This window comes from Anas acuta, chromosome 4, assembly GCF_963932015.1.
Source record: "Anas acuta chromosome 4, bAnaAcu1.1, whole genome shotgun sequence".
NCBI lineage: Eukaryota > Metazoa > Chordata > Aves > Anseriformes > Anatidae > Anas > Anas acuta.
In genome coordinates, this window is record NC_088982.1 from 61,490,750 (window position 1) to 61,514,492 (window position 23,743).

At 43.3% G+C, this 23,743-nt stretch overlaps 1 protein-coding gene across 7 annotated transcripts in view; it reads left to right on the plus strand.

Annotated features, from left to right (window-relative positions):
* SLC4A4 (solute carrier family 4 member 4) overlaps nucleotides 1-23,743 on the plus strand; it is a 236,480-nt gene that overhangs the window by 171,929 nt on the left and 40,808 nt on the right. For all 7 annotated transcript variants that reach the window (XM_068679251.1, XM_068679253.1, XM_068679254.1 and 4 more), the window contains 6 exons: nucleotides 7,696-7,783; nucleotides 9,223-9,377; nucleotides 9,842-9,955; nucleotides 11,498-11,672; nucleotides 18,393-18,526; nucleotides 22,813-23,084. In XM_068679251.1, the coding sequence (XP_068535352.1) occupies nucleotides 7,696-7,783; nucleotides 9,223-9,377; nucleotides 9,842-9,955; nucleotides 11,498-11,672; nucleotides 18,393-18,526; nucleotides 22,813-23,084 (938 nt within the window). The remainder of the gene's footprint in view (nucleotides 1-7,695; nucleotides 7,784-9,222; nucleotides 9,378-9,841; nucleotides 9,956-11,497; nucleotides 11,673-18,392; nucleotides 18,527-22,812; nucleotides 23,085-23,743) is intronic.

Below are 23,743 nucleotides of genomic sequence, written 5' to 3' on the forward strand. Positions count from 1 at the left end.
GTAATTCTTCATTCCTCAGTATTACTGAGCTCTGTATGCTTCAGTATTTCAATTTCTCTGTCTAATCCACTAGCTCCTTTTTTATATACATCTCAAAATGCTTTTCAGCAGAGGTAAAATCAGGTATTGTTTGTTTTGGTAGTGGAAGCCAGGAAGTTAGATCTAGGATTGTTCAATGACCTCATTACTCAGTAGCATTAATCAAGACAAGATGTCCTTCCATGCCAACATTTTTTTTCCAGGAAATAATATTATCCATTTGCTGTCCTCCAAACCAAATGTTAGCCCTAATCAAAGTAGGGAAGCTCATTAGATTGCTTTTGTGAGTAATGAAGAGCCATTTGCAATGGCTGCATCCTGTGAAATTCAATCAAGGAAATCCCATAAGGGCCCAGACTAGTTATGATGGAGTGTCTCCTTGCTCAGCCCTTAGTTTCAGCCATCTTACACAGTGGGCATTTCTGTTGAAGACATGCACTTAACAACCCACAGAGTCCGCAAGATGCTTAGCTGGAGCCTTCAGCGTTCTTCACTCCTGTCCCTCAGGATTTCTCCTTTTATCTTGTTAAATTATCAAGTTCCTGGTAAAATTATCAAAACCATGCCAGTGAAGTTAGGCCATACACAACCACGTGGGGCGGGGGATAGTTCTAAATAAATGTGAGCTAGTGTTTCAGTGCTCTGGCTTTCTATAGAGAAGTGTTGAGATGCAGGTTTACTGAGTAACTGCAATGTGAAGTGCATCAGTCTGTCTCCAGAAAGCTGGTCCCTTTCATGTAGGGACCTCTGTAGGGTTCAACACCCAGGTTTCAGCTCTCAGCTTTGGGAATCCTGATTTGTAATACAGAGGGGAGGCTGCATTTGCATAGCCATCTAATTCTGCCCTCACAGGCCGTGAAATGCATTGCTGGAGGGGTGCTTGCACAGCCGTTCAGTTCATGTTTCTGGTGTGCTGTGTTAGGAAATCTCATCCTTTTTAGTGACTACAGATGTACTGGGTATTTCACAGGAGCCAGCAAAGTGCCCTGCCCTAAAGATGTTACAGTCACAGGACTTGTTGGATCAATGGCAGAGGGATCACGAGCGCCCTCCTGAGAAAGTGAAAGCAGGCAAGAAGGGAGAAATCATTCCCAGTAATATCATCATGTCACATGGCTTTCAGAAGTGCATGAAGCCATCTTGATGCTTTACTTTTCACAGTGCTAACCTAGCAGGGTTTGCAGGGAGAGGGCAGCAACAGCTGATTATCAAGCTGCAGCCATTAGCTGGATATGTACGAAATTGCCACAATCTTTTGATGTAGAAGCAAATATGACACTAAGCCCTGCAGAGCTGAAAGGCTTCTATATCTATAGTCCCTGCCCTGGTTTGGTTTATTCATATTGACCTAGTGCTGTAGAACAGAAAAGGATTATTGTGTGTGTATAAGGTAGATATTATTCATCATGTAGACTTCCAGTTAAATAGGTTACTTATTTCTCCTTTTTTTTTTTTTTTTTTTTTTTTCTCCACGCATTCCTTGGCTTGGATTTTAATTCTAAGCTACAAAATTTTGGACACTTTATAAAAATAAAATTTCCTTTGTAGAAATGGCTCTCCCCTAGATAAATTATATATATATGTTTCCCTGCACACTTCCTTGCTAACTCTTTTAAGGATTTCCTTTACTTAAAAATAAATTTTTACTTAAAAGAAACCAGCTAGACCTGATGAAATCTCCAGGAAAAGTTTCTATGTGGTATAATTTCATGCTAGCTTGGTAATAAAAATCAGAGAACTTAATTTGGTGTAGAGAACTTCCAGCCTTTTGCTCTGTCATCTTTTCTTGTTACCACTCAGACTAAAAATTATTTATGGATTTTGGTCTTCTCCTGTCAATTTTAATTCCCCAGTGCTGTGAACTCCTTATTTCGGTGAGCATTTAGTTACTGTACTTGCCCCGTTGCTTTGGTGTGGCTGCCTCTCCTCCTGACAATGCACCAGATGTAGCTTTTTATTTTCATAAAACAGATGTACAATTATGTGTTTAGGTCTGTTCCATTAATGTAATGATGATGGGGAAAAAAGATAAAGAATGAGCAAGGGAAAGATTTTTTGGAGATAAGCTGTACAGACTTGCATAAGTCTAATATGTAGTGCTGGGAAATTGCTTGTGTCTACAAGTCTCAAATGAAATGAAGTAACTTGCCCAAGGTCACTCAGAAAGCATGTGGCAGAACCAGGAGTCATGCTCTTCTCTGTTGCTTCCTAACTTGAGCTTTTAATTGCAAGGGCATCTCTTCTTTCAGTAGGCAACAATGAAGTACGTGTCTTGTTCCTTAACTGCAGCCCTGAAATTGTTTTCAGGGCTGTGTCCTTTAGGAGCCATTCCAACAGAAAGATTTGCTTTTGGACATCAGAGCTCTGGCAACAAATGAATTTTGTCTGTATTCATATGTTGGACACCATGTGAGATGCCTGCAATGTTGGTACGTTGCCCAGAACTTGAAGGAGCAGCTGTGTGAAAATTGAAGAAGGACCAAACACTTTACCTCCTTCTCTCCTTACTGTAATTCTAAGGAGTGGTCCCTTCATTACAGAGGTCCAAGCCTTGGGTTCTGGTACAGAAGCTGGTCAGGGGGTTGTTCTTTCAGCCCTTGAGTCCATCAACATATATTGTGATCAGGAACGCTGGGTGACTTGCAGGCATCTCACGTGTGTCCAACAACAGGAGGACATCAATAAAAGCATGTTCCACAGGACCTTACTGAGTTTGCTTTATGTAGGTGCCTTTAGCACTTATAGAATTGCAGTTCAGATCTGGGAAATAGACAGGGGTGAGCAGGCTGAATCTGAATCTTGTTTTACTTGTTCTTCCTTTTCTGTGCCTGTGTGAGGGACCTTGTCTTCTGTACTGGCCATCAGCTTGTAAAGAGACCATGGGGAGGTTGACCTGGCCCTGGGGCAGTTTTCACTACAGCTCCTACCCCATATTGGCGTTTGTTAAAGTCATGGACATGACAGATTTTTAACAATGTCTCAAATGGAAAACATTAATGCTGCACTGACTTTAGAGCCTGTCTGTGTTGTACTCATTCCTCACCTCCTAAGTGTGATTCATGTGATTTCATGGACATTTCTAGCCAATTTTCTCACAAGTGCACTGCTTAAGACTTTGTAGTCTCCTTCAGCAATCTGGATTGAAATTCCACCCTGCAGTCTCTGGAGTCATCTCCTTCCAGGGTCCAGAAGTGTTCTGATTAGGTGGCCCACAGTGTTCTGTTACTGGGCTTGTGCAGTGTTGCTGCAATGCTTTGTTAAGGCCTTTTCAGTGTGTGGGTTCTGTGTACAGTGCAGTGGCAGGTGCCCATTTGTCTGCTTGGATAGAAGTTACTCATCTGTAAAAATTAATTTATTCTTGTTGGTTTTGGTGGCATCAGCCATGTGATGAAGAGGTTAATCAGACACAGTCGGTGGTCATCATCTGCTTAAGGGGGGAAAGCGTCCAAAGTGACAGGAGGAAGAGTGCTTCAGGTAAAAAAGAATAATAAATTAAAGTTTCTGACTCACTCTCAGCTTGGAAGCAAAGGAGTGCTGTGAGGGTGCTGTCGTACAAAGTTCAATACAACGCATCCTGGGTGAGGACTATCAGCCCTTTCTGTAAGCTGTTGCCCAGGGCATTTGGAAGAAACATTGAGTTTTATTACAACTTCAGAGAGACTGTGAGCTAAGTGATAGTGAAATCTCATGTTTTCTGCATTGAAATATCCTTAGAAATGTGAAGTATCAGAAATGAACGTTTGATAACTCAGCATGTGTTGTGTGAAGCAGAGATTAATTCCGTGTTGGCTTCAACCCAACAGAGAATGCCACAACTCCCAGGGGGGGCTTTTTTAGCTGGACAAACTCTTAAGTAAATGCTATTAAATACATGCAAACATAATCCAGTCCACACCACTAAAGTACATTAATGTGTTTGTATTTGTGTGTATGCGTGTGCACATGCATATTTGGTTCTCTAAAAACTCTTGTTCTACAAGCTGAATCAGTCAGGATGAAGAATTTAGAAAGTCTCACGAACGGGCTGTTTTAAAGAACATTTAGTAAGTGCAGGAGCATTCAGGTGCTTCTGTTGTGCATTGGAAGAGAGCCAGGTGATGTAATTATTTCAGGAGATGGTTATGAAAATGTCTCATTCCTTGGAAATCGAGGAGAATGACGAGCAGCAACCTCTGAAGTTATGAACTTTTTTTAAAGTTAATGTATTTTGGATAATTTGCATCCCAGAGTTTAAATGTCTTGGCTGAGGAACAATTTCTCTTTAATTTTGTTTTATAACAGCCCTTGAAATGCAGGGAAAGTTCCAGGAGGTAAGAGGAGAGCAAAGGACATGACCTAGGTGTGCATGGGTTAGTCACCTCTGGGTGAACCTTGAGTAAAACTCTTGAAATCGTCATGCAGAACTTGATTAGAAAGTGTTACAGTTAGTAATGCCAATGAATATGTACTTATGGATCCTGGCATACTAATTTGTTTTATAGAACTGTAGATTTTTAATAGAAGATATTTGTTTCCATATCGTATGCTTTATAAAACAATTGACTTAGTGCGTTATGATGTTTATATATATATATATATATATGTGTGTGTGTGTGTGTGTACATTATAAATATGTATATAATTACAATTGCAAATGTATAAATTTAGAATTGTATTTATAAAACATGGTCTGAGAGCCACGTTTTTCTAGATGATGCTGTAGGTAAAAGGCTGAAGCCACACCTGGGTACAGCTGACGTTTCTGTCAGTGCTGGAACCACTGAAACCTGGTTTCCTAGAGATACATACTGTGTCCTTTCACACCACCACGCAACAGTCCCAGCTTTCCCTACTGTCCTGCCATTTCCCAAGATTCCCATATTTGTCTACTCATTTTTTGTTAATTCCTGAAGCCCACTAACTCAGTGCTGCTAAACTGCCAGTGGGGTAGGACAGGCCAAGTGCCAGACCAGGTTCTGAGCTATCTATGTGGTGGTCAGCCACAGGCTAGCAGAGTAGAAACGTAAGGTCAGGCCTTGAATTTCACTCACTGACAGTGCCTGTTTGGGTCTCCTTCCCTTTGCAGCCACAGGCTCTCCCATTGCTTGTAGAAACATGATTACGTTTGGTATCTCTGGGCCTGTGTCCTGTGTGAAATTGGCCACTGGGGTCAGAAAGATGGATGGATGTTGTGAACACCCAACTTCATTTTCCTGAATGTTCCTGAGTAGCGATAGTTATTTCATCTGTATGTTCACACTGACAAAACTGCCAGCTCTTGGATGATATCTCTGAGGAAGACATTGATACATTAGAGAAGGTTCACAGAAGAACTGTTAAGTGACTAGAGAGAGGAGAAAAGCCTCAAATTACTTACCCTAAACGACAGATGGCTCAGGGTGAATGGATCAATGGGGGTGGGGGGGAGAGATATTTAAAAAAATTAATTATTAAGGGTTATTCAATCTAGCTGTAAGAGCCAACTGAAATAGACGACTGGAATTGGAAGCTAATGCTTCAACTGGAAGTATTCAAACTGGAAGTAACGCAAAGGGTTTTAGATGAGATAACGTACCAAAGGTTATGATGTGTTTATTTTCCATTACTGATTGAAAGGTATGGCTGTACTCAGAAAAATGCTTAATTCAGGAAGCTTTAGAGGTGTTTTGAGCAGCTATTAGTATTTCTGTTTGAAACACAGCCTTACAGAGTTTTCTGAAAATTGCCCCAGTAATTTCCATCCTTTGCTAAATTAGGTGAAATGGAAAAGTTGGTCTCCTGCCCTGTGGTTTCTTTTGTTGCTAATTGCAAGGGTGAGTCGACGCGCGAGTGAGAGAGACTCTTATCTCAAGGTCACTAGTTAGATTTCAGCTCAGGATGCACACATAAAATGACACCATCCGACCAGCATGACGGTCTCCACTGAATTCCCACAGGCCACTGAATGGTGGCAGTAGCATGAGATTGCCAACAGTAGTAACAAAGCTTTCTTAACAAGCCAGTTGGCAAAGAGATGAGCATAAAGACAGATGTTTTTTCATCACATAGCCATGAAGCAATTCTTTTTCTGGAACAAATCTGAACAGGAGATCTGAAGGAAGCTTGTGTTTCTACAGCCAAGGTGTAGGTGTACAGCATTCCTGTAGGTGTTGTGTGAGTAAATAGTTGCCAGCCGGGATAATGTTGCTATCCAAAGAGATGATGTAAGAAATCAGCTCCTGCTATTTTGTACATCTGGTCAACCCTCCTTATGGTACCTACAGCAGGAACCCACACCTCAAAAATTAGGTTGCCTCCTTAAGAATTAAGCTGTGACTGCAAAGCTACCAGATGGGCTTATGGGTCTCTGGTAAGTATTGTATGCTCTGAGCAGAAATTCAAGGCATACAAGTTGGGCTTAATTATTTATAGCTAAAGCCCTATTTAGAATTAATGGTTTTCCTTCACATGTGGGTAGCTACGTTAGGTGCTGAACCACCCAGCGATCTCGGTTCCAGCAGAGCACTAATAAGCAGAGTGCTATCTGATAGCTTTGGGAACAAAGAGAGGTGTTTCTGAGTAGTTTATGGTAAGCAGTGTGGACAGTTGGCAGCATCTTACCTCTGCTTTTCTCTACGCTGGCTTGAATGCTTACTTCTGTACCCGGAGCTGTGCTGCCCTGCTTCTTCTGTCCCTTGTGCAGAGAGAATGTTGGGTCAGGGTGGAGCTGTGCAGAGCAAACAATCCTTAGGTCGTCTTCTGTCCTCTCCTGGCTGTTTGGCAGCAGTTACATCGCTGCTACTGTCACTTCAATGAAACTGGAATAGCAACAGGGAAATATTTACTGCCATTATGTATGCAACGATGGAACAGCTACAGGTAGCCAGTAACATACAAGCAAATCAATCAGTGGAGGTGGATAGGCTTTCTGTGATGCACAGAGCATGACGTCTGATGCACTGTGCTGGAGCAGCATCTTGTGCATAGTTCATTTCTGGGTACTGGGCATTGGACAACCTCCTTCCTTCCTCCTGTGTATTTGTTGCTGGATGTTTTTTGTGTAGGGCTGCCATAGCGTTTGACCAAAGTGGTCTCAAGGTTAATTTTACAGCTTTTGGGGAGGAAAACTCTGGGTAGCATCTTGCTCGCTAGAGCAAGTCTGATTGGGATGCAGGGTGTAACTTGTACTCTAAGATGACTGAAGTGGAACATAGTGTTACACAGAGAAAAATAAATGCACTGGATGAGAAATCTGAACAAGTCCTGTGCTCAGTGCCTCCTGTGGATATTGGGGTTGCTGAACTCCCATTGACTTAAAGGGAGGTGACAACTCTGAAAGCTACCATATGGTGTAAACGATATAGTAAATTCTTCCCTGTGTTTGATGGAGATCGAAATACAGAAATTTCACATGGAGTAGCTAACATGGTTATCCTCTGGGTCCAGACCGATAGTGTCTAGGGTGCTCTTCCCTCACTAACCTCTGTGGCTGCCCAAAGCAGTGAGGATCTTACCTTTCACATCAGTCAGAGTCATGAACCACTGGCAGCTACTGGGTCTCTCTAACAAGGGGCAAAACTTTTTTTTTCTTTCTTTCTTTTTTATTTTTTTTAAATTGAATTTACATGTAGGTACTGTATAAGGAGTAAGTGATACATTTTTCTATCCTAAATGGGAACAATTGGTATGTTTTGTCAGATTTCTCTTCATTCTACTGGGACCTAAGGGCAAAGCAAAATCCTATCATGAGATTGGCCGAGCCATTGCCACCCTGATGTCTGATGAGGTAAGTGCCTTTGCAACCAGATCTCTGAATGTCCAACTGAACCATCCCATCCCATCCTATCCCATGCCATCCCCTGCTGAAATTGGTTCTCCTGGATATCACTTCACTAGTACTAATGACACCTTTTCCTCCAGCATAGCCGACTGGAGCACGCCTGTGGGTGGGCTGCACATAAAGCTGAAATACCCAGATGTCACTTACAATTCCATCTGTTTACATAAATATTTAATTTGCCTTCGTGATTTTATAAAAGCATAACTATGGGAACTAACTATTTTATATATATAAATAACTATTTTGTCCATTGTGCTTATTTTCCTGCTAGCGATCGTTCTTTTAAATAGATTTTGAATTAATCTATGGACTTGCGTTGCGGTGTGCGTCTTGTGTCACATTTTACAATCACAGTAACCCACAGCTGCACTCTAGGTAATTACTGCAGAAATGTTTACACCCAGGATATATCATTTTGAGTTGCGCTGTATCCCAGAGCACTTCTTAATTCATGCAGTGCTTATGTATTATCCACGAGTAGCTAGCAATTATTTGTTAATCACATACCTCAGTAAGATGACTGTGCTTTCCATATGCATTTACAGCTTTTTTTCTTCCAGTGTCTCTTAGGCTCTGAGAATATGTGGCTGATTTACATTATGTTTGTTTCTTGCTATCTCCCAATCTTCTGCTTCTGTACAGTTCATTTAGCTAGCGCTCGCCTGGTCCCAGCTCTTTTGTTTTCTGTCACCATGCCCTCAGTGTTTGGAGCAATGATCTAGTTTCCAAAGTTCTCTCTTACCTGACCATTGACTCTTTTGTTTTTTAAGTCTTATTGCATGTGCTGGTCTGCCTTCCCTCCAAGCAGTCCAAAAGATTTCTGTAAAATTCAGCATCAGTGCTCTTTTTTTTCTCTCTTTTCTCATTCTCTCTTCTAATACTAATACAAGGCCTTTCAGTAAAGCTAGGTTTTATGTCTTTGTTTTTACTTTGGAGTAAATATTGTCATCATTTCTATTTCACAGATTAAAAACCAAACCTTTTTTTTTTTGTTGATAGGCTGACACAGAAGACAGCAACAAAATTGTCATTGTTAAAGTGTATTTTCAAAGTATAATTGACACTTTTATTTATTGGAAAAATCTTTTTTTGAATGAAGGAAGTAGGCAATTGCTTTGGTACCATTTCTGACAAAGGTTAAAAATGCAGTTTGCTAAAAATCAGAAATGCTAAAGAAAAGAATCTTTGTCATTGCACAACTAAAGAAAGGGCTTTCCTGAGGTTCATGCACCCTTGTGACAAGTGTTCTGATACATTTTCGAGAGGTTTTTGAGACTTAATGAGTTTTTTTTTTTTTCATAGAGTAAAACTCAGTAGCTGCCTATGGAGTCTGGGCTACAGAAGCCACAAAGCTTTGCTACATGGAGTCTTTCCCTTCCTTACAGGTGTTCCACGACATTGCCTATAAAGCCAGGGACCGGCAGGACCTGATTGCTGGCATCGATGAGTTTCTGGATGAAGTCATTGTGCTCCCCCCTGGGGAATGGGATCCAGCCATTAGGATAGAGCCCCCCAAGTCTCTTCCATCTTCAGATAAAAGGTACCGGCAGGAGACGGGCAGGGTTATCTCTGTGATGAAGGACAGCACATCTCACTTCTGAAAAGCTGGCAAGAAGACAAGCTGCAGTGGGTTTATCAAGTAACTGCACTGTGACCTGTGTCTGTGCCTCCTTCTCTAGAAAGCACTGGAGATATTTTAAGGTCTTTCTTAATAAAGTGGAGAAGGTTGTTCTTGCAGTTCTGTACCTTTTGGGTGGTGGTGCAGGGACATGATGATATACATGATATAACGAGTATCCAGATACTCTGGGGGTTCTGCTTGCCCTTTCTAACATGCTATGTTCCATTCGGGCTGCCAGTAGGCCAGCTTGCAAGTCTCCTTCATATCACACGGCTTCAGGAAAGGCTGTCTAACTCTTGGCTGGCAGAACTCTATCTGTGTTTTGTTTTGTGGAGCCATCAGGCAATGCCCTGAGCCTCAGCTTGGCTTGTGTTCTTGCTTAGGAAAAACATGTACTCTGGTGGAGAAAATCTGCAGATGAATGGAGACACGCCTCATGACGGAGGACACGGCGGTGGGGGCCATGGGGACTGTGAAGAATTGCAGCGAACTGGCAGGTCAGTAACACTGCTCAGTGTGATGGAGCTGGTGAGATCCATCCACAGTGTCGATGTTTACCTTTCAGAAAAGTTTCATCTTTTCATCTATGCACCCCAGAATACTGTTTGAATTTACACAGGTTGAGCTGTAACCCCGCCCCAGAATACATCCTGTGGTTTTGAGTGCCCAATTTGAGACTGAATGGTTTTGAAATCCAGCCCTGAAAAATTACAAAGCATCTTAAATAAGGCACTCAAAAATGAAAGAAGGTACTTGCTGGCTATTGAGAGTCGGTGTGCCTGTGAAGTTAGACAAAGCCGTGAGGGATGGAAATGTGGCAGGTACAGCTCCATTTTGCATTCAGATTGCTGGAAGTGCTTTAGCCAGAAGCAGTGAAGTCGTCTTTTCCAGACATTCCTGTTACAGTGCAATTGAATAGATGAAGACTTTTATAGGATAGAAATACATAAGGTAACAGAGCCTGAGGCCTTCCTCTCTGTTTTATTGCTGTGTTTCTATGCCACATAAAAGTCCACTGGAGTGGGAGTGCAGGTGGCCGTAAAACAGCACACTCAGCACTTCAGGGGCAATTTATTGTGTTGCTGTTCTGACCTCCCTCCCATGCTATACTTTTTGAAGTTTTAGCAGAATATCTAAATTCTAGTGGAAAAATCTGAAAGTCTGAATTTACACAGTAGTGCATACAAGGCAGTTAATAAGTCCTCGTTCTGGATCAGAATATAATAGGTGCTTACCTGCCCCGTAGCTCTGCGTAGTGTCTGATCAGTCCTGCAGCGATGCTGGTGTGGGGTTTTCTGGTCGGTGTATAGCCCAGGAGACAGCTGAATTGCAGTGTGTCAAACACCTGTGAGTTGTTTATGTCAAACACCTGTGAGTTAGTGTTGGTAGTGAACTGTATGCAAGGGAACAAGAGGCAAAACAAAAACAATTTTCATTTTAGTAGAATCAGAGCTATATGGAGTTCCTAAGAGTTAAATACTGTCTTGTCTAGATTGTAAAAAAAATAAAAAATAATAATAATAAAAAAAAAGTCTGGAAGTGCAGCTCTTTTGCTGTCCAAGATGATTTCACTTAGTTGCATTTTTACTCCCAGTTCTTTTTCTGGTTAATAGGTTGAAGCATTTTTTCCATTTAGCAGATTGTTTGGCTCACCCAACCATTGTGTCTGCCATGTGGAGAAATTTAGGCAAGGGTTTAGACTAGAGTTAATATATTTTATTACATCAACCAATATAATTGTAAAAAAACAGACCAGCTTCCTGAACTGCAAACTTTTGTGGTCTGTTTAAGCATGAGTATAACTTGTGTTTCTGAAATTTGTCTATCCAGCAGCATCACGTGGTCAAGATGCTATCTTTCTTTAAAACCTTATCTCAGTGATATCCCTGGATCATCGCCACTGTGATAAGACTTATGTAACATGATGACCTCACTCCTTTCAGATCATCCTTCACTTCTGGCAGTGCTTCTCACTACTTATCTTAGTGACTTTCACCGTAAAACATTTTACACAAGTCTCCTCTTGCTTGTCTTTTCAGGTTCTGTGGTGGCTTAATCAAAGACATAAAGAGGAAAGCACCGTTCTTCGCCAGTGACTTCTACGATGCTTTAAATATCCAATCCCTTTCAGCCATTCTTTTCATTTACCTGGCCACAGTGACCAATGCTATCACTTTTGGAGGACTGCTTGGTGATGCTACAGAAAACATGCAGGTTAGCAGCAGCTATCAGAAGCAACAAATCAGAGCTGACTTGTCATACTATCTACGGTCAGAACTGACTTCTGGGTACAATTAACAGAGGTATCACGTTCTTCCACTGAAAGCTGGCTTTCGTTCTCTGCTGTTGGATGTCTGTCCTTTGAAAAATTGTACAAAGTTACCTTAAATGGTGTTTGAAAGATGGCCAAGCAACAGAGAATTTAGCATCCTTGCTCCTTCTATATAGAGAAGTTCTTTGGATCTACTCTCTGTGTTTTGTCTTGGTTGTACTGTTTCAGTCAAATTAAGTTTACTAAGTCTGATTCAGACTTTCCATGTCATCAGAGCACAGCGCTGTATTCTCTGCATGATTCTTGCAATCTCTGGACTTCTGCCTCTCTGGTAGAAAGGAAATACTAAGATTCATAGGAAAGCAGTGAATTAGGTGATGTGGTAACAGAAAAAAATGCAAGTTCTTAAGAAATACAAATTCTGTGATAATGGAAAATCAGATTCTGGGAAGCATATTGCATATCTGGAGACCAAATGGATCAGTGCTAACGACAAAAGTAGGGGCTTCAAGGCATGGCTCAGTTTTACATGAACTCTAAAGGAAGGGATTTAGTTTTAGCACTGCTCTAGATTGTGTTTGACAGAGCAGAATTATGCTCTGAGAGAGTGCTTTAGTAGTTCCTTTTTTTTTTTTTTATGAGGAAGAAAATGTAAGAGCTTTTATTTAGACAGTTCAATGCAGCCGTGTTTGAATGCCCTAACAATAATCAAGCTTGTAGCAAGTGACTGAATTATTCATTTATGCAAATTTGATTTAAACAAACATAGAAAAGGGGGCATCTATCCAGACCTCTCAACTTCCTTATCATAAATTACTGGCTAGAGGAAGAGTCAGTGGCTGGTGGAGTGCCAAACATCCTCTCCCCATACAAATACGGTTTTCCACTTCCAAAACTCAGCTACTCAGCAGTTGTGCGAACAGATGCATGATGCACACCATTAAAAAGAGATAATAGCACATGGAAGTAGAGAATGAAAAAGCCTCCAGGACCCACCGTAGATCATCACTCTTCTATCATAGAGCAGCAGGGGAATGTCTGCCTGCTCTGTGGCTGTACATGGTACAATATTTAAAATAGGGAGAGGAAAGGGAAATGCTACCTGATTCAAATTTAGTGCACATAATCATGTACTTGTGCCAAAAAGTCCTTCTTGATCCCTTTGTATCCAGTAAATGTCTACTGTCAAGTTGGAAAATATTTTTGTCACTGGAACGGACAGTATAGGTTCTTAGTGCTCATAGACAAAAAACAACCCTCAAGAAATTATTATTAAAAAAGCACTCTTCGTTTCAAGAACTTGGAAATGTGTCATTCATCTTACAAATGGTAAAACCACTTTCCTTGGGAGAATTTCTGCTACCAGGGTCCACATTAGAAAACGGGGAAGGAAAGCAGAGATAAAACAAGGTAGGCCTCCAGGAGAAGAGCTGGCAGTCCCTGGGTTCTGGGAGGACCCCTCTGCTGTCTTCTACTTGCCAGGGATTGATGCATAAAGGTTTTTTGCTTGCACGTCTCTTCTGCTGGGGAGAAGTTCTTCCAAGAACCTCATAAACCTTCTCGATGTGATTATATCTTGAGTACGTGACCTTCCTCTGATTTATTCTGGCAGTCAATCTGTTGAACATGACAGTCTCATTTCACCAAAATATTATTGAGACTGAGCTGTATAAGAGGGGAGACGCAATGTGGGAGAAAGGTGAAAGAGAAAACACTGCATTTGGTTCATAGTTTTCCTCTGCAGTAGATAAAACCCAGCATGAATTTCCCTACTGCTCAGAGAGAAAAAAAAAAAAGGAAGAAGGAAAAAAAAATAGCAGGTCCCTAGAAAGACAAAAGCTGCAGAACAGCCTGTTTTGAGCTCAGTGATTTATTCTCCATGGTGAAAAGGGAAACCATTGATGCTTTGCATTTAAAAATATCACTTTGGTAACAGGGAAGTTCTGGAGCAAATATAAACACAGCGTAGCCGTTTATGACAAAAATTCCAGGAGAAGCAGAAAGAAAACACAGAAGTCCTGCTGAATGTTTTGTCCCTTGCTTCTCAGATGTGTGTTCTCAGTGAGGAGGGATTAGCCTCTCAGATATTTCTCTCCAGGCATAGCAGCTTGCAGAGCTAAAATTGGCCTGTTCATACGTTTTGGGGCCTTGTTTAATTCAGTCTTTCTAAAATTTCTCTGCTGAACCTGTTCCTCATAGTTGCAGATATGTTGAAAGCTTTCACAGACTCACAGCAATCCTGTGTAAGTGATTTGAAATTGTTCAGAGAAACTGGGGGTATTTCAGTTTGCTGATGGTCCAAGGTTTAGAGAAGTCCAGGCCCAACTGGCTTTTCTTTGGCCATCTCCATTCAACAAGCCTTTATTCACCACCCTTGTTTGAAAAGGAGTTGGGTTTCCTTCTTGCTCTCTGGATACCCAGTTGCTCTCTGGATACCCGGTTGCTCTCTGGATACCCAGTACCCAGAACTGGTGGAAGGGGACGGGGGGCAGGATGTGGCCCTCACCATCCACGAAGAACTGGTTGGTGACCTGCTACGGCACTTGGATGTCCACAAATCGATGGGGCCGGATGGGATCCACCCAAGGGTACTGAGAGAACTGGCAGATGAGCTGGCCAAGCCCCTATCCATCATTTATCAGCAGTCCTGGCTATCGGGGGAGGTCCCAGCTGACTGGCGGCTAGCAAATGTGACGCCCATCTACAAGAAGGGCCGGAGGGCAGACCCGGGGAACTACAGGCCGGTCAGTTTGACCTCAGTACCAGGGAAGCTCATGGAGCAGATCCTCTTGGGAGTCATCATGCGGCACTTGAGGGGCAAGCAGGCGATCAGGCCCAGCCAGCATGGGTTTATGGAAGGCAGGTCCTGCTTGACGAACCTGATCTCCTTCTACGACAAAGTGACGCGCTGGGTGGACGAGGGAAAGGCTGTGGATGTGGTCTACCTTGACTTCAGCAAGGCTTTTGACACCGTCTCCCACAGCATTCTCCTCAAGAAACTGGCTGCTCTTGGCTTGGACTGGCGCACGCTTCGTTGGGTTAGAAACTGGCTGGATAGCCGGGCCCAAAGAGTTGTGGTGAATGGAGCCAAGTCCAGTTGGAGGCCAGTCACTAGTGGCGTCCCCCAGGGCTCGGTGCTGGGGCCGGTCCTCTTTAACATCTTCATCAATGATCTGGATGACGGCATCGAGTGCACCCTCAGTAAGTTTGCAGATGACACCAAGCTAGGTGCGTGTGTCGATCTGCTCGAGGGTAGGAAGGCTCTGCAGGAGGATCTGGATAGGCTGCACCGATGGGCTGAGGTCAACTGTATGAAGTTCAATAAGGCCAAGTGCCGGGTCCTGCACCTGGGGCGCAATAACCCCAAGCAGAACTACAGGCTGGGAGAGGAATGGTTGGAGAGCTGCCAGGCAGAGAAGGACCTGGGAGTGATGGTGGACAGTCGGCTGAGTATGAGCCAGCAGTGTGCTCAGGTGGCCAAGAAGGCCAACGGCATCCTGGCTTGTATCAGAAACACTGTGACCAGCAGGGCTAGGGAGGTGATCGTCCCCCTGTACTCGGCTCTGGTGAGGCCGCACCTCGAGTACTGTGTTCAGTTTTGGGCCCCTCGCTACAAGAAGGACATCGAGGTGCTTGAGCGGGTCCAAAGAAGGGCGACGAAGCTGGTGAGGGGCCTGGAGAGCAAGTCCTACGAGGAGCGGCTGAAGGAGCTGGGCTTGTTCAGCCTAGAGAAGAGGAGGCTCAGGGGTGACCTTATTGCTCTGTATAAGTACATTAAAGGAGGCTGTAGCGGGGTGGGGGTTGGCCTGTTCTCCCATGTGCCTGGTGACAGGACGAGGGGGAATGGGCTAAAGTTACGCCAGGGGAGTTTTAGGTTAGATGTTAGGAAGAATTTCTTTACTGAAAGGGTTGTGAGGCATTGGAACGGGCTGCCCAGGGAGGTGGTGGAGTCACCATCCCTGGAAGTCTTCAAAAGACGTTTAGATGTAGAGCTTAGGGATATGGTTTAGTGGGGACTGTTAGTTTTAGGTCAGAGGTTGGACTCGATGATCTTGGAGGTCTCTTCCAACCTAGAAAATTCTGTGATTCTGTGATTCTGTGATTCCTTGGCTGCTGTGGGAGTCTGGAAAGGTCTTTGGCTGCTGGTTTTAAGCAGAAGAGTAAAATTGTGTGTTCTTTATGCTCAAATGCTCCTGTAATGTCAATCTGAGTGAAATGTCCCAAGCTACCCAGTTAAAGTTGCTCCTCCAGGGAGCTGTTCAGTGGGATCAGAGTCCGGGTTCATATCAGGTGTTCTTCAAACCATTTTGTATTTCTGCAGTGGAAGAAGTTAATTCAGAAGTGTGCTTTTCTGCAAGGCATCCAACAGAGTGAGCTGCACTGAATCTTCACAGCCAAAAATGCAAGGCAGGGAAAGTAATGCAGGGGCAAGACCTGGCCCTCACAGGAGGCTCCAGTGTTGTGAAGAGACAAAGAGAGAGCTCTTTGTCACAGGCCATCTTCCCCAGGATGTTTTCACATTGGCAGAGCTTCATTGACTACTAGTTTACATCAGCTTCTACGTCTGAGCAGCAGCCTGTAAAAATTTTCCTCCCAAACATTTTGTCTTTATAGAACACAGTAATTTTGAGACTGCCACATTTGTGCTTCTTGTTTCTTGTAAACAGTTATGTGACCACCCCTGGATCAGGCGCTCCAATTGCCTGGGCCATGCTGTCTGTCCTGGAGAGCCTGACATGGCCAACGTTTCTTTAAAAGCTCACTTCAGAGTTTTATGTTTCTGAGAAAAGACACTATTCTTAGCTGCAGACATGTGGAAGAATGCAGGGGAAAAGAGATTCCAGATGCACTGGCCGTGAGGGCCCTCTGTGAGTAATGCAGAAGGAGCGAAGGGGGATCAGCTGCACGAATGCCATTCCTTTTGCTGAGAGCAATTGTCTCATCCTCACAAGTCCCCCAAAGGCAACAAGCAAATGCTTGTAGGCTCTCGTCTCTATCCCCTGTAAAAAAAAAAAAAAAAAAAAGTACCGTAGTACAGCAAGCAGATCTCCCTTGCTCTGACCCCTGCAAGGACATGGCTGTTATGATGGGCTTTACCAATAGCAGTTAGGAATGGAAAAGACCAAGAATGGCACCTCCTGCCAAGGCAAGGTTGTTTGCATCCACTGCTCACATCGGTAGTTTTCTTAGATTGACAGGTGACTGAACACGTGGCAGAAACTAGACTGCTTTTAAATTTTCCTGCCATTTGCTTCTCTGCACAGCTGCCTTACTGGTGCTTTCATTAGCCTGCAATAGCAGTTACCTGGTTGCTGATATTTTGAGATCAGGTATGTGGCCAGAAAAATACTTCCTGATGGCTTCATAGAAAGTTCTGCTAGTAATTCAGTAGATAAAATTTTTCTGCTCTACATAGTGACATCCTGGTTTGACATGTGGATGGTATGAATATACTTTTCTCACTGTAAACAGAAAGTTGGGTCTTTCCAAGAAACAGAGCCACAAAACTTAAATTCTTTGCGTTACCACTGATAAGTCAGAAAAACTGCAGCCCCAACCCTGCAGTCTGTCATGGATGGAGAGAAGGATCAGCAATCTCTAATTGCTGGCTGCGTAGCACGTGCAGGATTCAGGCTGTTGATTCAGACACAACCACAGTGAGGCATTTAAGTCTATGGTGAAATCTGCCCCTGGTTGTTGGGTAACTGCTCTCAGTAAGAGTGACAAACACAGCCTAAATATAGAGTCTAGGTTCAGTTTTCAGTTGAAGAGCGCTTAACGCTAGCGCTTAAATGCTAGATGTATCTTGCAGATTAGTTTGCAGAAGAGCAAATGAGGTTAGGTCCATCTATTTTTGCCTTTTTTGTTAAATGATGGATGCTCTGTCAATAATCATGTTACTGGCAAGAAAATACGACATTTATATTGCACCCGCAGCTTGCATTTTAAAAATAGATATTGCCCAGCTATAGTTTAGATGAAAATCCAAGAACACATCAAGCACACTCATTTATCATTCCCCAGTGAAGCTGTTTTGCCACACGTGCCAAAGGTAATTGCAGAGTCCATTATACATGGAATTTATTACTTGCTGGTGACATCTGATGAACTTGGGTCTCAACACATGACTGCTGGATGAAGTAGCCTTGTTTGGTTCGTGTCTCACTTACTAGAAAAACTATTTGAAAGAGAGGCATCTTGTTCATTTAGGTGTATCTGTTCTTTTGGAGGAAGGAAATAAAAAGCCCTCTGATGTTCTGGAGGGCACCAGCACTGCTCTTTAGCCATGCTCTGCCCTGTCTGAGCCATGTGTGCCTTTACTGTCAAAGATGTGGGAGATCTTCAGTGAGTTCTCATATCCTTTTAAGTCCTCTTTGAAAACACATTATTTCCTTTATCAAAGATAAAATATAGCGTTATTAAACTCCAGGCCTCAGAAATAACTATGGGGGTTGGTGGTTATCCTGGGTAAGTGTGAACTGTCGAGATGAATGCCTTTTTGTGTGGCTGCGGGAGAGGACTGAAGATGGTCTTCCCTTAGTCTCGGACATAGCAGCATACAGCACACTGCAAGTCAATGCTGGAACGACTGATTTTCTTGAAGCAGTGCTAACAGAAAGGATTATTCAGTAGAACTAACATCTCCACTATGTCTACCACAGGGTGTGTTGGAGAGCTTTCTGGGCACAGCAGTCACCGGAGCAATATTTTGCCTTTTTGCTGGTCAGCCGCTCACAATTTTGAGCAGCACGGGACCTGTCCTTGTCTTTGAACGGCTTCTCTTTAACTTCAGCAAGTAAGTGAAAGGGTGAAGGGCGGGCGGGAGGAGGGGAGTAATGTCTCACACTAATAAAATACTAGTTAGGGAACAAGATGGCTTGTGGTGGGGAAGGAGGGGGGTTAGTGCATGAAGTGAAACATCGCTTTTTTCCTTGTTGAGACTGCACTGCTGTCATCTCTGAGATTTTCACAGTCACGTGTACCACCGAGCACTGCCAAGTGAGAGCAAAGAAAGCAATTCCAGCCCTCAGGGATTTCCCTAACAGGATCCCTGAGGTCACCAGGTTACCAAAAACTTGTCCTTAAATTAGTATTCATTTGAAGTAATTGCTATAACTAATAAAAGTACCTATGATATAAACAGCTACACAACTCTGTACCCAGAATTCCTAGGTGGAGTTGTGCTGCATTAAATGCTTCTGTTTGTTTTTTTTTTGTCTTTTAACTAGCATAAAGCAGTTCTGCTCCCTCCTAACAGCATTAGCACATATGCTGTGCTAAGGGGAAGCCTGTTCTATTAGGTGTTCTCATTTGTTATTTCCGTATCTGCAATGCTGGGAAAATATAATGAGAATCCCCAACGGTATCAGCATATTAATTGGTAACTTTACTTGTAGGACTACTGATATTGTGGAGGGTGTTTAGAAAATAGATAACGTTGGGTTATACAGAAAATACTCCAGATCTCATGGCCCACTTTTCACCCATCAGGGAGAGTTCACAACACCACAAATACTTATATTGCAGGATAAAAAATCAAAGGCTTTTGGATTGGTGTTGCTGAGCTTTCTTTCAAAAGCAGTCACCCATTATGTGGAACAGATCTTTTGCCAATTGTAGTTATTTTTAGAAAATGGCTATTGAATTACTAAGATAAACATGGCTGCAGGTTGCAATAAGGCAGGAGGTATACTACAGGACTGGCTCTTTAATCTCCTTCTTCATTACATGTGGGCTATGTGGGTACTTATTCAGAAATAATTGAGCAGATGCAATATGACCGTGCTTTTCCTATGAAAGCCCTACACATCAGAAAAGTCTTCTGAGGTACAGAGCTTCTGGAAGGCAGACAGTATTTTTACACATGATGCCACTTCATCTGGTTCCTAAACTCCATTGATAATGCCTGTGGCAGCATAAGCTGTGTCTGCAAATGTCCTACAACTCGGGGTGCAATGGGCACAGTCTGATTCTTGTGCCACACTGTCAAAGCTATTTTAATCAGTATTATTGGGTTTGAAGAGCCAATTCTGGCTTCATTAGAGCCATATTTATACCAACACAGGCAGAGGTTCATCTTGGAGTCAAGGATGCCAGGGAGAGACTTCTTGTACCTTAAAACAGTGTGCTGTCTCCTCCTGCCTGGCTCTGGGACTGCCGTTGTCCTTGGCACTGTCTGCACAATCATGTCCTGTTTGTGTCTGGTTTGCAGGTCTGCCCAGGTGCTGCACCTGGAAGAAAAAAAAAAAAAGCAAGATGGAAAAAAACTTCCTGTGGCTTTGGGAGGGAGGAGGTGGTTATTTTTAACTAGAGGAGGAGGTGGTGGTTATAAAAGCTATTGTCCTAACAACCTGCTGGAGCAGAAGGGCAGGATTTTTTTGAGGGGACTCTTTCTCAAGGAAATTTTCACAAGGAAATTGGAATCAAGTACTGTGATTTTCAATAATGCATTTGTGGTTGTTCATATTCACAACACCCTGTTTCCTGCTGGGAGCAAAATGAGAAAGTTCTCCCATCTACTGATTCATTTAAAGAGTGTGTGTACAGATACCTAAGAAAGCCTCTGTTGAATGACAGCAAGCATTCCTAAAAGCAATTCAGAATACATCACGATCAGGTCTTCATTACTAGCACAGTGCAGTTTTGTATTGTCCTATTCTGCAGATCCCATCCTATTTCTCTGCTCTCCTCCCCCCATTTGGTAAATCAAACATTAAAACTCTGCTGTGAAGAATTTGGTTGGCAATATATAATAAAACACTTATATTTGAATTTAAACTCAGTTTGCTGCTGATTAAATTAAAGAACTGAGGACTTAGGTTACTTTAGGTTATGAAATGTCCTGTGCATTTTCATTTGCTTTATAAGTTTCAGAACCACTGTGGAAGTTTGAGGGGTAAAAACAAAATAGTTCAAAACGTTCAAGCTTCTTGAATTGGGTGCAGTCAGGACAATACCTGGGCTTCTGCCACCCATCTTCTTCACACTTGTCAGATGGACAACGGTTACTTCTCTCTAAGACACCGAGTCTGGATATTTCAGAGAGCTGTCACTGGGATCTTTTTTTTCCTTTCTCTTTTTCTAAATCATCACTCTATTTCTTGCTTGCTCCTTACTCCTCTTTCCAGGTCAGGCTCTGTGTGAGAAGGCTGCAGCCCTCTCTAAGATTTTTGTCTACGATAAGGAGAAAACATTGCAGAGACTTGTTTTGAATGCAGATGCCCAACACTGTCTTCGCCTACATTACATCGACCCAGGATCCTCACAGAAATGCGCAGTAGCAAGTCTTTACCTGGGATTTTGCCTAGTCTTCAGCATTTTCTCCAATTTTACAGTTACAAGGTTGTAGTTTCCCCTGTTTAGGTGTAGTTCCCTCTGTTCCAGGACTCTTTTGCTTTCCACTCTGCAGTTTTATACCATTCAGTAGAAAATTGTCCTCAAGCCCCTCTGCCTGCCAGCATTTCTGCTGGGGATGGGGTAGGTGCTGGGTGAATCCCAAAGCCCGGTACCAAACTGCTGCAAGGTTCAGTGCCCGTGGCTGAATGCTGACAAAGGGCAGAGGTGCGTGAACAGCACACCGAGTCAGACCAGGTCTACTTGGGTCTCTCTGACTCCTGGAAATAGTGTGTAAAAGCACACACGTGGGCCGTGCAAGGTTACTTTTCACTATTACTACAAGTTTGAGGGAGTCCATCTGCAGTTTGCACTTGAATATACAGTAGAAGCAGCTTGTTGCCTGTTCTGAAGGCATCCTGTTTGCCAGGTTGCAGCTGCTCTGCCAGCTGTTTTGCCACTGAGCTAAAACCACCCTTGGTGCTAGGAGCTAAGCCACCCCTGAGGCACTCTCAATCCTCGGGAGGAGCTGATGCTGACCAGCGCCTTCCCTCCCAGTGCAAACAGGCCTTGGAAGGGTTTGTCTTCAGGGCCATCTAGCAATTCCCTTCTCTCTCATGCCTTTGAGAGTGGTTTGAAGTTGCGTTTATGCTGTTATGTTTCAGAGCTGTGGGTGGTTATCTGGTGCAGCCTGCATTCCTAAGGTGTTTTGAAGTGGGCTTTTGCTCCTTTGATTTATTTATTTTTAAGAGAGAAGTGCTCAGGTTGTTGGGGGAAAGAAAGGATAAACTCCCGGGCTCTGTCTCCTCTCCACAGCTTTTCAGTACTGTCAGAGACTTTGCTCTGAGGCTTTCCACAGAAACTGTCTTCCTCCCCTTCCTTTGCACACGGCGGTCTGGCAGGGCAGGGCTACCTGGCTTCCATGGAAAAACAGCTGGCTGTCCTGGCTGGGGCTTGGCCCTGCTTCCTCCAGCTCCTTTCCCCAGAATGGTCAGTAATCTCCTTGGCCCGGCCTTACCTTCTTTGCTGTTTGATTTTCTTATTTCTTCGGGCTTAAAAGCCTCCCTTTGGACTTGCTGCTGTTAGGGTATGGCAGTCTCGAGCAGCAAACAAGGGGCAAACAAACTTCCCAGGAAGGAATGATAGGGTTCAGCCCATCACCCCCAGCAGCCTGCCACATCCTGGCACCAAGGGCTGGTCATTTTCTGCTCTGTGGTTCTTTATGTGCTGCTGGTACTTCCCTGAGATAATGTAAGAGCATGAGACATGGAAATGCAGGCTCCTGAGTGGGAGGCTTGGCAGGAAATTGCTTTTCTAAAGGAGGTTTGTAAACTGTGGTTACATCTTCATCTGGTGGAAGGCTGTCTGAGTTCAGCTGCTCTTGGGCTGTGCAGCTGGATGGTTGGGCCTTTACAACTCTGTGTGTCTTTGCCAAGGGAGGATTTGTCCTGGGAAGCCTAGGAAGAGCTTGAATTCATTGGTAACATTTAACAGTGGAGGTGGAAGCAAGAATGATCACTTGTGCAAGCTTTTCTGCTACCTCAGCTATTAAATTGCACGAGGTACTTGTGCGGAGTTGACTGGCTGAAAACAGAGCTTAGCACTTGGGAACACTTTTGTTTAGTCTAAATACGGCCAGGTCCCAGAGTCCACGCATTCTTCTTCCACTTCTCACTAGAAAGTGCAATTATGTATGAATTTATCTAATCCTTGATATTTTCCTTTCCTGCTTCCACTGTTTTGTTGCAGAGACAATGATTTTGACTACCTGGAGTTTCGTCTCTGGATCGGCCTTTGGTCAGCCTTCCAGTGTCTCATTCTTGTTGCTACTGATGCCAGCTTCCTGGTCAAGTACTTCACACGCTTCACCGAAGAAGGCTTCTCCTCCCTTATTAGCTTCATCTTCATTTACGATGCTTTCAAGAAGATGATCAAGCTGGCAGATTATTACCCAATCAACTCGGAGTTCAAGGTGGATTATATCACACATTTCTCTTGTGCCTGTGAACCACTGGGTCCAGGTAAGAGAATGTTTTACTGGCTCTCCAATTTGCAGACAGAACATCTCATTTGTGTTGTTTTGTGTTGTTTTTAAATTGTGCCGTGGCCCAGATAATAATGTGGTAGATTAATTCTTTATCAGTTTTCTTCAGGTAGCCCATCTTTACTTTATTTTCAAGCTGAGGGATGTATTTCACCCCAAGTGCCAACTGGAATTTTTTTCTAGCCAACCTTTCTGGCATTCCTCATGTGAACGCTGTTAAGAGCAGAGAAGCTCTCTCTGTACCTGTGTCTCCTCACATCCTTGTGGCCATTAATTCTGAGCAGCATCCCTCTGAGAAGCCTGTGAAGGGTGAGAAGTGAAGGGTAGGTCACTGCCGGGGTGCTTGGGTCACTCCTGATATCTACTGTACCATTTTGACAAGTGTAGGAGCTGGATTTATTCAGGGCGTTACCCAAACATGGGCGGTTTTGCACCTTTTGGCTGTGGATGAGTGGAAAAGCACAAACAATTCCTCATTAGAGTGGAAGGGAAATATATCCATCAGTTTAGCCTATCGCTAGAGCGTGGGCCGCAAGGCAAGCATAGCCAGAATACGTATAGATCTGGCAATACAACCGGGAACAAAAGGTTACAAAACCCAAATACAAACAGAAGCATGCTGGCTGTTACCGCTAG